The following is a 17557-nucleotide window of genomic DNA, read 5'->3' on the forward strand; positions in this document are numbered from 1 at the left end:
AGATCACATGACTGGTTTCACAGGTAGCCCTGCCTTTGATGTGACAGATAATGTTAGAGACCAGACTGGAGTAGGTGGTAGTGGGAGGATGTATAGGACAGGCCTCGCATCTACGTCTATTACAGGGGTATGAGCCATAAGGTAAGTGATTGGGAACAGGGACTGTGTAAGGATGGACGAGTATATTGTGTAGGTTCAGTGGACAGCGGAATACCACTGTGGGAGGCGTGGGAAGTATAGTGGGCACAACATTTATCATTTCAGGGCAGGATGAGAGGTAATCAAAACCCTGGCGGAGAATGTAATTCAGTTGTTCCAATCCAGGTTGATACAGAGTTACGAGGGGAATGCCCCACTGTGGCCAGATGGTGGGACTTTGGGAGATGGTGGGAAATTGAAAGATAAGGCATGGGAGATTTGTTTTTGTACAAGGTTGGGAGGATAATTATGGTCAGTGAAGGCTTCAGTGAGTTCCTCGGTATATTTCGAGAGTGTCACAGCAGATGTGATGACCACGGGTGGCTAGGCTGTACAGAAGGGACTTCTTGGTATGGAACGGGTGGCAGCTGTCGAAGTGGAGGTATTGTTGGTGGTTAGGAGGTTTGATATGGACGAAGGTACTGATGTAGCCATCTTTGAGATGGAGGTCGACATCTAGGAAGGTGACTTTTTGCGTTGGGTAGGACCAAGTGGAGCAAATGGGGATGACGTTGTTGAGATTGTGGAGCATTATGAATAGCGTGTCCTCACCTTCGATCCAGATGGCAAATATGTCATCAATGAATCAGAAAAAGGTGAGGGGTTTATGATTCTTGGTGTTTAGGAAGGATTCCTCTAGATGGCCTATGAATAGGTTGGCATAGGATGATGCCATGAGGGTGCACATAGCTGTATCCCAGATTTGTTTGTGGGTAATGCCTTCAAAGGGGAAGTAATTGTGGGTGAAGATATAGTTGGTCATGACGACCAGGAAGGAGGCTGTTGGTTTGGAATCTGTTGGGCATTAAAGATACTGGTCAATAGCAGTACGGCTATGGCCATTAGGAATGTTAGTGCACAGGGAGGTGGCATCAATTATGACGAGCAGGGCACCGTTTGGTAAAGGGACAAGAACTGTGGAGAGCTGGTGGAGGAAATGGTTGGTGTCTTTTATATGAGGAGGATGGATTCTGGATAATAATTTGAAGTTCTTGGTCTATAAGAGCAGAGATTCTCTCAGTGAGGGCACAGATTCTGGATAATAAGTTGAAGTTCTTGGTCTATGAGAGCAGAGATTCTCTCAGTGAGAGCACAGTAACTGGCCACAATGGAGCATCCTGGGTGGTTAGGGTTATGAACTTCAGGAAGCATGTAGAAGGTAGAAGTGCAGGGGGTGGCAGGGGTGAGCAGAGAGATGGACTCTGGGGAGAGGCTCTTGGATGGGCCTAAGGATTAGAGTAGTGACTGTAGATCCTGCTGGATTGCTGGAATGGGATCACTGTGGCATGGTTTGTAGGTGGAAGTACCTGACAGATGGCGGCATCCTTCCGCCAGGTAATCCTTGTGATTCAAAACAACAGTGGTGGAGTCTTTGTAGAATTATAAGGTCAGGATAAGTTTTTAGATGGTGGACTGTTGTTCTTCCTGTGGATGTAAGGATAGTTTGCACATCGAGGGATTTGGTGAATGATGGTAAAGCAAGGTTGAAGGTTAAGAAATTCTGGAACATAAACAGGGGGTGGTTTGGTGGCAGTGAGAGTGGATCACAGTTGGATGGAGGAGTGAACGGAGTTAGTCAAGGTTCAATATTGATTGGTCTTTGGTTGAGTCTGATTGGTAGGGTTGGTGGTGAAAAAGTGTTTCCACTGTATGGACCGGGAAAGGCGAGAAGGTCTTTAAGAAGTCCTGCGTGGTTGAATTTGGGAGTGGGGCAAAAGGTGAAGCCATTGGAAAGGACTGATATTTCTGTGGGGCTGAGGCTTCTGGGGGAAAGATACATGACTGTGTTGTGGGTCTGTTTATGTTCTGGATTCTGTGCGGTGGTGGGAGGAAATTTTGGAGGGTGGGGTAAGTGTAGTAGGTCTGCGAGACAGGGTTTGTCAGCTATGAGGGGATGTGGGAGAGGTTTGGATGTTGTTAAAGAGGTTGTGGACAGTGGTACACCAAGGCGAGAATAGGAAGTGAGCAGGATGGAGAGCTTTTTGAGATGGCATTGTGCATATTGCTCAAGTTCATGCAGTGCAGGCGTTTCAATATATGTTACAGTTTCCAGGTATTTGTGAAAGCATAGCAGGAGAAGTTTTCGGGTGGAGAGAAGGTACTGCAAGGAGGTTTGGGCTTGGCTGATATGGTTTTGCAGGACTATGTTGATGAGGGCTAAAGATTGGGGGACTCTGAACAGGTGGAGGTCATTGTGGAAGGAGTGGTGGCAGCCAGAGATGGATAATTTGATGGTAAGGCCTTGGGGGGGAGGGGTGGGGGGGGGGGGGGGCACAGATTCCATGAGCCAGGCAACAATGCAGGAACAGTAGTAGGCCTGGGATCTGGCTACGGATAAGAAAACTTTCCTGTACTCATGCATATGGAAGGAGCAAGGATCTATGGTGGTGGAAAAATGCAAAAAATTACATAAGTAATTTATAATTACATCTGAAAAATTTCGCAAAAATACACCCATTTAATCCCATATTTTAAACACATTGTATGCTAATATGAACTTTCCTGATTACTCTGTAAGACTGAGTCATCAAAACTACCACTGTAGGTCCAAGCTATGATCTAATTTAAGTGTATAAAGAGAAACACGTGTAGTTAGTTGGCTATCTTGTGCTCTTTTTGTAAATTTCTTTATGTTGTGAATATCGATTTGGCACGTAGGTTTATTTTATTACTTAACAGTGAACATATTAGATCAGCCAAAGCCTGAACATGGGAGAAAATATGAAAAAAACCATTATCCATTGGTTATACAAGGACCTAGTGCTAAGAACTAAGACATTCCTTAGTTTAAGTAGCAAAGCAAGTAATACAATTACTTAGATTGTAGATTACTAAGTTGTATTTTCACTTGATCACTTTAGATTTAAGTAATGATTTATTTTCTACTTGTAATGTTGTTTCAGTTATTTTATTTGTACTAGAGTTGACATGGTATCAAAAGTTAAACTTAGGTAGTGGTCATTTTTTAAAAGTTTGAGCATGCAAAGTAATTAGGAAATTTTTTTTATGGTTTGATCCTTTATGTTCTTCATGTTCTTTGTGAATTGCTGTTTTATGTCTCAGTCCAATAAGTTAGGTACCTTAAACTACATTATGTATGAGTCTAAAAAGCCTTGTGTCCTAAACCTTTCTGTGTAATTATTTCTGTTGTTTAGAGTACAGGGTTAAGATGCAAGTGTCTGACCAGTAAATTCCATGACTGGAAACACAGTCAATAAAGAACAGTGTCCATATTTAAAAATCTGTGTGAATCCTATCATTACTCTTCAAAAGAAAAAATGATATAAGGTGAAAGTGTAGAGATTATCATGATCCAGGGGTAGAATAAAATAAATTGTAGTTTTATTAAAGAATACAAGTGCACAAATGTGCGACTGCTATACTTCAACGTGATACACTCGATGAATGAAATCGACGTATTATAATGCTATGTACAAGAGACTGTCCCACAGAAGTCAAAGCAAAGTGCAGGTAAAAATGTGAATGCGTACAGTGAAGGGGTAGTCACCTCTGCCCAGCAGTAAGCAGTGTGGAGATGAGGGTTGAGTTTGTCGAAAACACAAAATCCTGTAAATCTGTAAGACACTAATAACAAAGACACTTGTAAAAAGCACTCACACCACAGCTTTATGTAGTATTCCTATGAAGAGTTGGTTGTGATTAATGGCAGCAGACAATATTGGGCTCTACTTCAAACCTAATTGTTGACGCATTGTGTTGAGTGTACAAACAAGTTACTACTTTTTTTTGCATGGGTTATACACATCTGCCATGGAAGGACACTCTTGTGGAGCATGTGGCAAAGTATTTAGAATAAATAAAAGAACATTAACTGTGGACTCCAGTAGGGGCAAAAATAAATCAGTTTACTTTTAGTTTAAGTAGTTTGCAAAGCCAGCAAACATAAATACTAGTGCAACATGAAAACAGTGAATAATAGAAGTCCCTGTAGTGGGATATTGTGACTAGGTTAATAAACTGGAAGTTTTGTTTAATGACATTAGAGGAGCTGTCTATGGAAGCTGCTGCAAGTGAATTCATCATGTGATGGTACTTTCCTGATGTGAACACTTGGGGGGGGGGGGGGGGGGGTGGAGCCCAGCCTCCTGTCCCATGCTGATCCTGATGCTACTGTGTACATGAAGACAACAGGTCAGTTTTGCATTTTATTCAATAAAAATTTTCTAAATTCAATTACTGTTACCGTGCCATCTAAAGTCAATGAGTCTAATCAGTCAAAATTCTGTCAGTTCATCTACCACTGTTCAGACAAAGGAAGACATTGAGTCTACTTTGCATTGTATTCAGTCAAGTATTTCTCAGTTCAACAGTTGTAAGGGCATAAAGACTGCTTATTGTTGTATAAAATCAAGATTTAAATTTGTCATTAATGTAATGGAGAAATTTCTTGAAATGAAAAATACTTTCCTATTGACAGTTATTCGCCTTGAAGTGTAACAACTCAGTAAACACTTGTTTTAAAGCTATGTTGAGATAATTAACCAAGAAAGGTACCTCCACACCCTCAATCATTGCTTGCTGCAGTTTCACTATTTAACCTCTTTTAAAGAAATAAATAATGATGCTTTACTTAAGTACAGATAATCTTGTGAATGCACCACTTCTCTTATTCTTCTTGTACTTGTGTCACTGTTAAATAGAAACCAACCACCTACTGGTATAATGAGCATAACCTATGCATTTACTACTGAGAGTGATAGCCATCAAATTGCCTTCTAATAGAATTAAAATTTATGAAGCATCCCTTTTTTTGTCAAAGTCTAGAAGTCTCTTCTAATAGAATAGCTTCAAGCCTTTGAGGAAGTGATAAAGTGTTACTTGTCAGAGGAGCCATATATTTTCATTAATGTTGTACATAGCCTGTCTCCTGCACACATTTTTTTCTGTAATATTCTCTGTGACTAATAATAATTGTATTCCGTGGCACTATAGTAGAGGTTAATTGTTGGTCATTGATACTGAAAAGGCCTTTATTGCTGAAAAAAAGAGCAAAGAAAAATGTTCTCTTGTTTTTGAAAAGGAGCAGCAGTCATTCTTACATTCTTTGTCTTTCATAGACTGTCTTAGCAAACCGATCTGCAGTGTAAGACCTCTGTTGGAAGTTCTATTTTTGTTTACTGGTTTTAGAGTAATTAAATGTCATATTTGTTAAAACTTTGGTAATTATTTTAAATTTACTTTCTCCAAACCCAATAATTTACATGATTTTTTACCACAGCATCCAGCGGAGTTAGCACATCATTGTGGAGAGACACAACAACATAAAGCATGTTGCATTCAGTCATAATTTGTACTCGCTTATAGCAATCAGCGACCTTGAGATGAACAACCAATCATTTTAATGTATTTTGCAGCCATCCCATGCAGGAGATATTAATAAATGATTTGGTCATTTGTCTCTGAACAGCAATGCTTTCTGTCTTTGCACATGTCAGACACTGGCCCCATGTTCAATAATTAGGTGGGTGTCCATCTTACAATAATGCACAGATCTCTAGGAAGGCTATAAAAATAAACTGAAAACTTAGATAAAAACTGAGGTGCAACTTAGCAACAGCTGCTGCCAAACTGTGGCCTATAACATGGTAGGCCACATTGTGGCACAACACACAGCTGAACAAAAAATACTTGATTTCAATGGCTGGCTGATTCACAACCCAGGACAACTGGGTCCTCCCATCCACCACCAGCTTTTCTGAACTGCACAGATGGCAGTCATCATTACAAAACATTCTTTGCTCCTAAAATTATCCTAGCCACAACCTACAGTAATCTACTGTCCCCACACCCATCATCCAACAGTTTCCACCCCTTGTCCTATCACCTCCTCCCTATTCATGTTCCCTGACCCTTGCTTTAAGCTGCCCTCTACCAACACTTCCAACCATCTTTCCCTTTCCTGCTCCCCTCCTTTTCCACTCCTCACTCTCCTCACCTCACCCCCACCTCACTGCCCCACAGCCTCCCAATGCTGCACCTGTCAGTCTTCTCATGCCTAGTCCCTGCACGGTCCATCAGACACTCTCCTCACCCCCACCCCCCTCCCCGTACTCTGATACCACTCCCCCTATCCTTCTCAACTCCAGATTGCCACTAAAGGTGACAGTTGCATTCTGGCCTGAGCTGCTCTGATACCACTCCCCTACCCTCCCCCTCTTCAGAGTGCCGTTCAGTGTGACAGTTGCATTCTGGTCTGAGCTGCTGGAGATGGCAGTCTCATGTGCTTGAGGTGTATTTACTTGTGTGAATGTGTGTGTTTTTTGTTTTCTTTTCTGAAGTAGGCTTTGGCCAAAAGCTAAATGTGTAACTGTCTTTTCGTTATACCTGTCTGCAACTCGATGTGTCATCTTCGTGGTGAGAAGCAATCCATCCTTTTCCTAAAATTATTCATATTCCAACCTGGAGTTTTCATTGTTTAAAAATGCAGAATTGTGAGATTTATTGATGCCCTAAAATAAATATTTTACATAAATGCCTGTGTATCTCTTCTACGATAATGTTCATTGGACTCATAGTTGTGTCATTGTTTCACACATGTCAATCAAAACAGAAGAACTGTTGTCTGCTGTAAAGATATCAACTATTAACAAAGTAATACATCCACCCTAAAGTTTATGTAGTGCCCTGATTTGGATGCCAGGATATTATTCTTTATTTTACACTGAGGTGACAAATGTCATGGGATACCTCCTAATGTCATGTCACACCTCCTTTTGTCCAGAGTAGGTGGCAGGTCAACATTGTATGGACTCAACAAGTCATTGGAAGTTCCCTGCAGAAATACTGAGCCAAGCTGCCTCTATAGCTGTCCATAATTGTGCAAGTGTTACCAGTGCAGGATGTTGTGCATGAAGTGACCTCTCTATTATGTCCCATGAATGTTCAATGGAATTCATGTTGGGAAATTTGGTTGGCAAAATCATTTGCTCAAATTGTGGTCTGGTGACATGACATCAATGTTTGGGAACATGAAGTCCACAAATGTCTGCAAATTGTCTCCAAATTGATTTCCCATCAATGATTGGTCCATTTGCACCAGAGGGCCCAATCCATTTTATGTCAACACAGCCTGTCTGCTGCTGTAGCCCCTTAATGCCAAATTTCACCACACTGCTCTAAAGGATATGTTTGTCGTACATCCCATGTTGACTTCTGTGGTTATTTCCACAGTGTTATTTGTCTGTTAGCACTGACAATCTATGCAAATGCTGCTGATCTCTGTGGGTAAGTGAAGACTGTCTGCCACTGCGTTGCCCATGGTGAGAGGAAATGCCTGAAATTTGGTACTCCTGACACATTCTTGACACTGTGGGTCTCAGAATACTGAATTACCTAATGAATTCCAGAATGGAGTGTCCCATGTGTCTAGCTCCAACTACTATTCCATGATCAATGTCTGTTAATTACCATTGTGTATCCATAAACACACTGCTCTTTTATATCTTGTGTACACTATACTACTGCCATTTGTATATGTTCATATCCCTATCCCATGACTGTTGTCACCTCAGTCTACTATACGGTGGCTTATGGTTTCACAAATCCATATCAGTCTTCTGTTAATCTCAATTATATGCCAAGTACTAATTTAGCCTTTGATATTTTAAAATACCAGCTCAAAAATAAAGAAGAGAAGCAGTTTCTGAATATTAATGATGAAAAAATTCCAAACAGCTACACATTTTGAACGAATCATGGATAAAATATTTTGGAAGGTTTCCCAATGGAATTGGTGCAAGATGCATATGAAGGTGCAGAGCAGTGTGGACAGTTCACTTCTTCTCCACAATATTCAAACAGCTGATCAGGTGATGAGTGTTATGGTCATAGATGGGCTCACTGTTTGGAATTCATGCACACTATATCATTCATTGAAATATTGTGTATGAAAATGAATTGTTAACTCCATTGTACATGTGGATGTATGTCTTCTGCAGAAATAATGAACAAATTTGTCCCTGTGGAATTTTCCTTTAAAGAAGGCTCTTATGTGATTGACAAACATGATCATGAATTTTTGTCTCTCATAATAATGGCATCTGACATGTTTTCTCTTATAGTATTTTGAATACTTTGAGAAAAATGTTGGAATGTAACAAAGCATGCATCAATTCTTATGGTAATCTTAAGGATATAATATCAATAAATAGGCATTATAAACAGAGTGTATCAGGGTTTGTGGAAGTGCTATTTGTTTGAATTTATTTTCCTATTTGGTGATACCCTGGGTCAAGTGAAACAATGCTACATGAAATTTCCGTAGTACATCAATTGATTGGTGAGTTTATGCTTCATTTGTAGCCTATCCCAAATGGATATAATCCAGAATCCAGTCTTCACTTTAGGTGACACTCCATAAATTGCCAGTCTGAGAACCAATTATTAATGATAATATAAACAAATATTATGGGCCTTTATACAATATTTTTTCTTTTCAAGGAACATTTATTGCACATAGTTAGCTTTTATGATTACAATAGTCTTACTTAGTTTTAATGATAATGCCTTATACTATAGTAGTGTATGGTCAGTTGTAAGATAACTCCCCAAAATATTCTATTCAGCTTTTCTATGCATGTGATATTTCATTATGTATCCTTTAATTAAGATTGTTTTCCAGTATTCTGCATGTCTGCTCCAAAGAAAGACAACTACCTCCATCATTATTCTTTCTTCAGTTTTATTTTCTTTCTTCCTTCTTGGTGCTCATGTTACAGAGAATCTTCTTTGTCTTCCAAAAGAATTATACGTCCTGTACAGCAAAAAACAAAGGAAAGTCCAGAAGTTGCAGCAATGAAAAACAACCAGAAATTAGTAAATAATTTCGGCTGCATAAGCTTTACATAATATTATAGATGAGGAAAGTTTGTGAGCATTGCAGTACATCCACACACTTTACAAGATGAAGATAGATAAAGAATGGGATATTACACTTTTAAACAACAATGAAACAGAAAAACAATTTTTAAAACAAAAGATGCAAAACTATAGGTGCACATATAAATTATCAATTGTATTTCTACAAATTTCGTACGCATACTGATTTGATAATTATATTTTTATGTCGTTGCTACTGTACACATCACAAGCATCTTTCAATATTTTGATTAATTTATAAAATTTGATAAATAGTTTCAATGTATTGTAAACATGCAAAGAAGAACAAAACTCATCCCTGACTTACTGTTTATGTAAAATAAAAAGAAATGAAAGTGCACTCAATACATTGCCATATAAGTTTCACAAATTGTTAAGCCCCATATATAGAATGCAAGAGCCCATGTAAGCTTTCCTGACTTTCAGATGGGCACAAATTATACAGAACCAAACCATTCACAGACTGCTGATATGTAGTGCAGCTTATATTGCACTTACAACTACTTATCTTCAAGTGGAAAAAATAAAACAAAGTTTACAACAGAGTCCTTCTGCCACATAATGCTTGGGGTTCAAAACAATGGTGGTGGTGGTTGTCTGCAGGTAGGATTATAAGGTTGGGATCAGGTTTTAGATGGTGGACTGCGGTTCTTTCTGCAGATGTAAGGTTAATTTGCATGTTGAGGGATTTGGGGAATGATGGTAAGACAAGATTCGAGATTAAGATATTCTGGAAAGTTAACAGGGGGTGGTTTGGAGACGGTGGGGGTGGATCATGGTTGGATAGAGGAGTGAACTGAGTTAGTCAAGGTTCAATATTGGTCTTTGGTTGAGTCTGATTGGTCAGGTTAGTGGCGAAGAAGAGTTTCCACTGTAGGGGCCAGTAGAAGGAGAGAAGGTCTTTAACTAGTCCTGCATGGTTGAATTTGGGAGTGGAGCAAAAGGTGAGGCCATTGGAAAGGATTGATATTTCTGTGGAACTAAGGCTTCTGAAGGAAAGGTTCATAACTCTGTTGTAGGTCTGTTGAGGTTCTGGGTTCTGTGTGGTGGTGGGAGAGAGTTTTGGAGCTTGGGGTAAGTGTAGTAGGTATGCGAGACAGGATTTGTCAGCTATGAGGGGGCATGGGGGAGGTTTGGAGGTTGTTGTAGAAGTGGTGGACAGTGGTACTCTGAGGCGGGAATAGGAAGTGAGGAGGATGGAGAGCTTTTTGAGGTGGTGTTGCACATGTTGCTCAAGTTCCTGCAGGGCAAGTGTTTCAATGTGTGTTATGGGTTCCAGGAATTTGGGATTACATAGCAGGAGAATTTTGCGGATATAGAGAAGAAACTGCAAGGAGGATTGGGCTTGGTTGATATGGTTTTGCAGGACTATGTTGTTGAGGGCTAAGGATTGGCGGGATCTGAACAGGTGGAGGTCAATGTGGAAGGAGGGGTGACAACCAGAGATGGGTAATTTGATGGTAAGGCCATTAGGGGGGATTTCATGAGCCAAGCAACAACACAGGAACAGTATTTGGGACTGGGATCTGGCTAGGGATAAGGAAACTTTCTTGTATTGACGCAGATGGGAGGAGTAAGGATCCATGGTGGTGCAAAAAATGCGAAAAATTAAGTATGAAAGTATAATTATGTCCGAAAAATTACGCAAAAATACACTAAAATACGTGTCAAAAATAGGTAAATAACGAAATGGATGCACAGGGGGAAAAAATGCGTTTAAATCTGAGGAAGACGATGATAGCGGAAGGCGAAAACGCACTAAAATTGGTGAGAAGTCACATGGGTCAAAGTAGAGAATAACTAATCATTAATAAATATATGTACATTACTGTGGGTAGTAGGTTTGAGGGCGGATAAGCGTAAAGAAGGGGAATGGCAGATGTGACTGGATGGGGTGGATTTAGTGGGTGCGAACAGGGGTAGAATGGAGAAAGTGTGGTGGGTGGGGAGGGGTTTGTAGGTAGAGATGTAAGACATGTGGCACCAAAAAAGTGCAGGAGATAACACGCAAAAATACGGGAACTGACACAGGGAGAGATATCAGTTTGAAGGTATATGCTTTATTATATAGGCGGAAGTTATGTGGGACATAAGATGCTGCATCAACAATCAGATGCTGCATCAACAATCAGCGTGGTCTCGAGGCCATCTGTTGCACATGGCTGAGATGGTTGATACAGTGTGGCTCATAATTAGAGCATGCAGTGCTGTTCATGAGGCAACCAGACAAACACAGGAAAGAAAAGAAAGAAGGATAAACATTGCGTATAGCAATGCAAAAGAAAGTAGTTACCAAGGAAAACAGCACAGGGTTAGGATCGAAGAAAAGCCATCAGCCAAAAATCAAACAATGGAAAATTCTGGATGGAATGTAACAACACCAGAGAAGGAAAGTTGCTACTCACCATATAGTGGAGATGCTGAGTCGTGGTAGGCACAACAAAAAGATTCACACAATTATAGCTTTCAGCCATAAAGGCCTTTGTCAGCAGTAGACACACATATACACATGCACACACACACTCTCACAAGCGCAACTTGTACACATGTCTCCAGTCTCAGAGAACTGAAACCACACTGCGAGCAGCAGCACCAGTGCATGATGGGAGTGACGACTGGGTGGGGGTAAGGGGGAGGCTGGGGCAGGGAAGGGGAGTGATAATATGGTGGGAGTGGTGGACAGTGAAGTGTTGCAGTTTAGACGGAGGGCAGGAGAGAAGGTGTGCAAAGGGGAGGAGGTAAGTAGCGGAAAAGAGAGAAATAAAAATAAATTAAAAGACTGGATGTGGAAGTGAAATGATGGCTTTGTAGTGCTGGAATGGGAACATGGAGGGGGCTGGATGGGTGAGGACAGTGACTAATGAAGGTTGAGGCCAGGAGGGTTACGGGAACAGAGGATGTATTGCGGGGAAAGTTCCCATCTATGCAATTCTGAAAAGCTGGTGTTGGTGGGAAGGATCCATATGGCACAGGCTGTGAAGCAGTCATTGAGATGAGGGGTATTAACGCAACATGCCACCTTCCTAGATGGTGACCTCCACCTCAGACATGGCTACATCAGTACCTCCGTCTATATCAAACATTCTAACCACCAGCAATACCTCCACTTCGACAGCTGCCACCCATTCCATACCAAGAAGTCTGTTCCATACAGCCTAGCCACCCGTGGTCATCACATCTGCAGTGATGAGCAGTCCCTCTCTAATTATACACAGGGTCTCACTGAAGCCTTCACTGACTGTGATTATCCTCTCATCTTTGTACAAAAACAAATCTCCCATGCCGTATCTTTCCAGTCTCCCACCACCTCCCGAAGTCCCACAGTCCAGCCACAGAGGAGCATTCCCCTCGTAACTCAGTACCATCTGGGACTGGAGCAATTGAATTACATTCTCCGCCAGGGTTTTGATCACCTCTTGTCATGCCCTGAAATGAGAAATGTCCTGCCCACTATTCTTCCCACCCCTCCTACTGCGGTATTCCGCCATCCACTGAACCTACACAATATACACTTCTATCCTTACACATAGCCTGCTCCCAATCCCTTACCTCATGGCACATACCCCTGTAATAGACCTAGATGCAAGACCAGTCCCATACATCCTCCTACCACCACCTACTCCGGTCACTAACATCACCCATCCCATCAAAGGCAAGGCTACCTGTGAAACTAGTCATGTGATTTGCAAGCTAAGCTGCAACCACTGTGCTGTATTCTATGTAGGCATGACAACAAACAAGTTGTTTGTGTCTATGAATGGCCACAAACAATCTGTGGCCAATAAACAAGTGGACCACCCTTTTTCCAAACATGCTGCCAAAAATGATATCCCTCATCTCAATGACTGCTTCACAGCCTGTGCCATATGGATCCTTCCTACCAACACCAGCTTCTCTGAATTGTGCAGATGGAAACTTTCCCTGGAATACATCCTATGTTCCAGTAACCCTCCCGGCCTCAACCTTCGTTAGTCACTGTCCTCACCCATCCAGCCCCCTCTCTGTTCCCAATCCAGCACTACACAGCCATCATTTCACCGCCACACCAAGTCTTTTAATTTCTTTTTATTTCTCTCCTTTCCGCTACTTACCCCCTCCACCCTCCACACCTTCTCTCCTGCCCTATCGCGACTCAGCATCCCTGCTATATGGTGAGTAGCAACTTTCCTTCTCTGGTATTGTTACATTCCATCCTGGATTTTCTGTTGTTTAATGTTTGATCTTTGTATGAATGGACATACATTTCTTGTTGTAGATTTCATGCGTTCTCCCATATGCTTGTTTGAGCTTTTGTAACCAAACTGTCTGTGCTTCCTTTTCCAACACTGTTGGTTTTTAACTTATTTGATCTGCCTGTATTTTGTGTTCAGTTCCTGAATGTCAAATTTAATGCAAATGATCTTGGTCTTCCCGAATGAAATTTGTAGTCCAGTTTTCACAGCGCATTCCTTGAGGACTTCAGTCTGTTTGATCGCTGTATTTTCACAGACCGCTGGTATCGCTAGGTCATCTGCAAAAGCTAAACAACTGACCTTGATGTCATCATTCTTTCATCCGAGTTGAATGGGTTTCCAGTGGTCCTGGGTTTTTAGTTCTTTCTCCCATTCTCAGATGACTTTGTCTAGAAGGAGGCTGAAGAGCAGTGGTGACAGTCCATCACCTTATCACACACCCATCTTTATCTCAAAGGGCTCTGACAATTCGCCCATGAATTTCACTTTTGACTTCATGCCCATGAGTGTTTCCTCGATGAATATTAATGTCTTTCAATCAAGTCCTTGTTCTTTTAAGATGTCAAAGATCGACCAAATCATATGTCTTCTCAAAGTCGACGAACATACAGATGGTCAGAGAGCTTTGGGTTGCTTTATACTTCAATAGCATCTTCAAATTGAAAATTTGTTCAACACAAGAACGCCCCAGTTGGAAACCAGCTTGATAGTCACCAATTTTGTGTTCAACATGTTCTTGTGTTCGTTGAACAAGGCACGTGGACGGAATTTTGTAGGTGACTTCAAGGAGAGAAATCCCTCTGTAGTTATTGACATCTGTTCTGTCACCTTTCTTGTGTAGTGGATGGATGAGTGCACATTTCCATTCTTCAGATACCTTTTCCATTTTCCAGATGTCTGTGATGATTTATGTGAGTCTCTCTATTGTATTTGGGTGTGTGTTCTTCAATAGTTCTGCAACTATACCATCTTCTCCAGATGCCCTGTTATTCTTGAGTCTGAAGATGTGTCTATGGATTTCTTCTTTGGTAGGCGGTGGAGATTCTGGGTTTACTTGTGCAGGAGTCTCTTTGGGCCATCTTGTTGTGGGCTCCAGCAATTGAGTAGTTCTGAGAAATATCGAGCCAGTTTCCAGTTCTCTACAATTATCTCAGTTGGTCAGCGTGAGTTTGCCTTCTGGTTTTCAGAAACATAAGTTTTGAGGGGTGTACACTCGAATCCTCCCTGCAAACGTCCTGTAAAAGTCTCAAGTATTGTGATCTTGGAAGTCTTTTTCTATCAAGTCCAACTGGTCCTTCATGTGCCTTCCCTTTGTTTGTCTGATAATTTTTGAGGCTTCCTTTCTGGTCTGAAAATAATGTTGTTGAGTCTCCAGTGATTTCTTAGAGTTTTATTTCTGGAAAGCACTCTTTTGTTCTTCCAGTGCTTCTTCACAAGTGGAGTCCCACCATGGGTGTTTCATATTCTTCTTCAATGGTACTGCTTCTTTGGCTCTCTTGATTATCTTGTTACGGAATTGATGTCAGGTGCCTGCCTTTTCTTCTTCGGACTTGCACGTCATGAAATTCCTTCTGTGAAGGGTGTGTGATGGCCACGTGGTCGATCTGATATTCTCTGAGAGACTGTATAGGATATATTCAAGTCTTCTGTTTTCGAGGATGTTTCCTCAGGGAGGTGGACATTATTTTCAGATTGTTCTGTTGGCACAGTTCAATGAGTCTCATGCCATTCTTGTTGACGAATTTATGGGCTGGGAATTTGCCTACAGTCTTTTGGTATTCCTTTTCTCTGCCAATCTGGGCATTGAAGTCACATAGTAATATCTTTGTGTCTTCTTTGGGGACTACTGCCATAATCTTCTCGAGTTTAGAACAGAACTGCTCTACCTTCTGCAGATCTTTCTTATTTTCAATGTTCATGGGTGCATGTACATTAATTAGTGTGTATTTTTTGTTTGTACATTGTATGTGCATTGTCACTAGTCTATTACTTATGAGGGTGACTTCTTCAAGCGAATCAACTATGTTCTTGTGAACGACAAATGCCATACCCAGGAGTGGGGTGCCACCTCTTCCTATTCGTTTATCTGTTTTACTTTTGAAGAATGGTAATTACCGTAGTCTAGTGAGTTTTTATATGTAAAGCATGTTTCCTGAAGAGCTAGTATCTGTACCTTTTGTCGATCTAATTCTGATGTTAAGACATGTAGTTTACCTGGTTGTCATAATGTGTTGTTATTGAAGGTCCCGATGTAAGTGGGTCTGTTTGATGGTAGTTTGCGAGAGAACTCCGACTTTCTCTGTGATCGTGGTAGCCCAGGTCCCCCAAAATACGAAGACCTAGTTCCCGTCCATTGATGGGTTGATTGGTTACCACCTGGGGTAATTCAGTTGCTACTCTCACGAATCATAATTGCTTGTAATCAAAAATTTGTCCAGTGTTTCCACAGGGAGTTTAGGACCAGGGATTGCTAGTTCCTGGAACATAAGGTGTGCAGCCATACCTACTAGGTAAACAGACGCCAACCACTTTGCCACTCAATCCAAGTCAGACGCATAGTTGATTTGAAATTCGGTTCTTCTGCCCTCTCTGCCATTGAGACATACGTCCTCTTCTGCCACTGAAGCCATTGACCATTTCCTATTCACCTCAGTTGATCCCCAGGTGCTTATTTGGCTAGGCCTTATTCACACGTGTGTGCAAATCTACAGGAGATTCCCCTATACACACAGTATATATAAATACCCAGTTAATACTTTTTACTTATCTGAAATCACTCAAGGAGAAAGGACAGCGCTGTTCTTCTTAAAATCAGGAATACTACAAACCCCAAAACTGTCTCTCCCATTCACTTCACTTGATCCTCCTTGGGCCAACAAGCTACCTTCCTTGAAGTTGACCTCCATTTCAAGGATAGCTGTATCAGTACCTCCATCCACATCAAACCTACCAGCCACCAACAATATGTCCACTTTGATACCTGCCATCCATTCCACACCCAGAAGTTCCTTCCACATAGCCTAGCTCTCTGCGGCCACAGCAATCTCAGGCAGCAGTAGCCGGCCACGACAAAAGCAGCAACAGGGAAGTACCCAATTTTGTGCCTGTTACAAATTCCTAACCAGGAGCAAATTTTATAATATCATCTGTGTGCTTTAATAGTTTAGTTTCTTGTGTTTCTGTGTGTTTATTTAATATATAATAACCACAGTTCCCGCATTTTTGTTTGCATCAGAAAGTATATCGATTTTGTGACGTATTACAAGTTCCTAATCAGGGGCAAATATTTAGTTTCACCTGAGTTCTTCGGTAGTTAGGCTTTTGAATCTCTGCATGTTAATCTAATTTATAAGACATAGTTACTGCATTTTCATCAGGGTCTACAGTAGAGTTGCGCAGCATGTGCCGATAGTCCGTTTATCTGAATAGTTTAGCTTTACACAGTCTTTAGTATGGACAGGGGCTGCGATTGTTGTGTGCGGATGCAAGCTGAGTTGGTCACACTTTGCTTTCAGCTTCAGGCTGTGATGGCTTCGGTTACACAGCTTGAGGCTGCAGTGGATGGGCACCACTGTTGTGGGCTGGCCATGGGGATCCAGTGGACATCCAGCGCGGCCGAGTCCTCTGATTGCTCCTCACTGGTGGAGAGCCCAGTTACAGCTCACACTGAGGTTGATCCCTCACCTGTGGGAGGTCGCCCCAGGGCATAGCAGGTGGTGAAAGACTTCCCAGGCAGCCACACATAAGGCCTCCCTGGTTTTTCTGACAAACAGTTTCCAGGTGCTGTCTGTGGCTGATGCTGTTGCTGAGCCAGATGCTGTCGCCTGTCCTGTTTCAGAGGAAATCTCTCAGCCTGCAAGATCCAGACAATCACAGAGGGTGGGATTATTGATAGTTGGGAGTTCCAACATTAGGCACGTTATGGGGCCCCTTAGGGACATGGCTGCCAAGAAGGGAAAGAAAACCAATGAGCATTCCATGTTCAGACCATGTGGAGTCATTCCAGATGTGGAACGGGTCCTCCTGGATGCCATGAAGAGCACAGGATGCAGCCAACTGCAGGTGGTTGCTCATGTTGGTACCAATGATGTGTGCTCACTTTGGATCAGAAGAGATTCTCTCTGGTTTCGAGTGGCTAACAGAAGTGGTAAAGACTGCCAGTCTTGCTTGCAAGATGAAAGCAGAGCTGACCATTTGCAGCATAGTCAACAGGACCAATTGCGAACCTC

At 41.7% G+C, this 17557-nt stretch overlaps 1 protein-coding gene across 1 annotated transcript in view; it reads right to left on the reverse strand.

Moving 5' to 3' along the window:
- Positions 1–8623: 8623 nt before the first annotated feature.
- LOC124620363 (sulfite oxidase, mitochondrial-like) overlaps positions 8624–17557 on the reverse strand; it is a 158107-nt gene continuing 149173 nt past the window's right edge. Inside the window, exon 8 of the mRNA XM_047147036.1 lies at positions 8624–8971. Within this exon, the coding sequence (XP_047002992.1) occupies positions 8931–8971 (41 nt within the window). The 3' untranslated portion in view covers positions 8624–8930. The remainder of the gene's footprint in view (positions 8972–17557) is intronic.

This window comes from Schistocerca americana, chromosome 1 (genome assembly GCF_021461395.2).
Source record: "Schistocerca americana isolate TAMUIC-IGC-003095 chromosome 1, iqSchAmer2.1, whole genome shotgun sequence".
Classification (NCBI taxonomy): domain Eukaryota; kingdom Metazoa; phylum Arthropoda; class Insecta; order Orthoptera; family Acrididae; genus Schistocerca; species Schistocerca americana.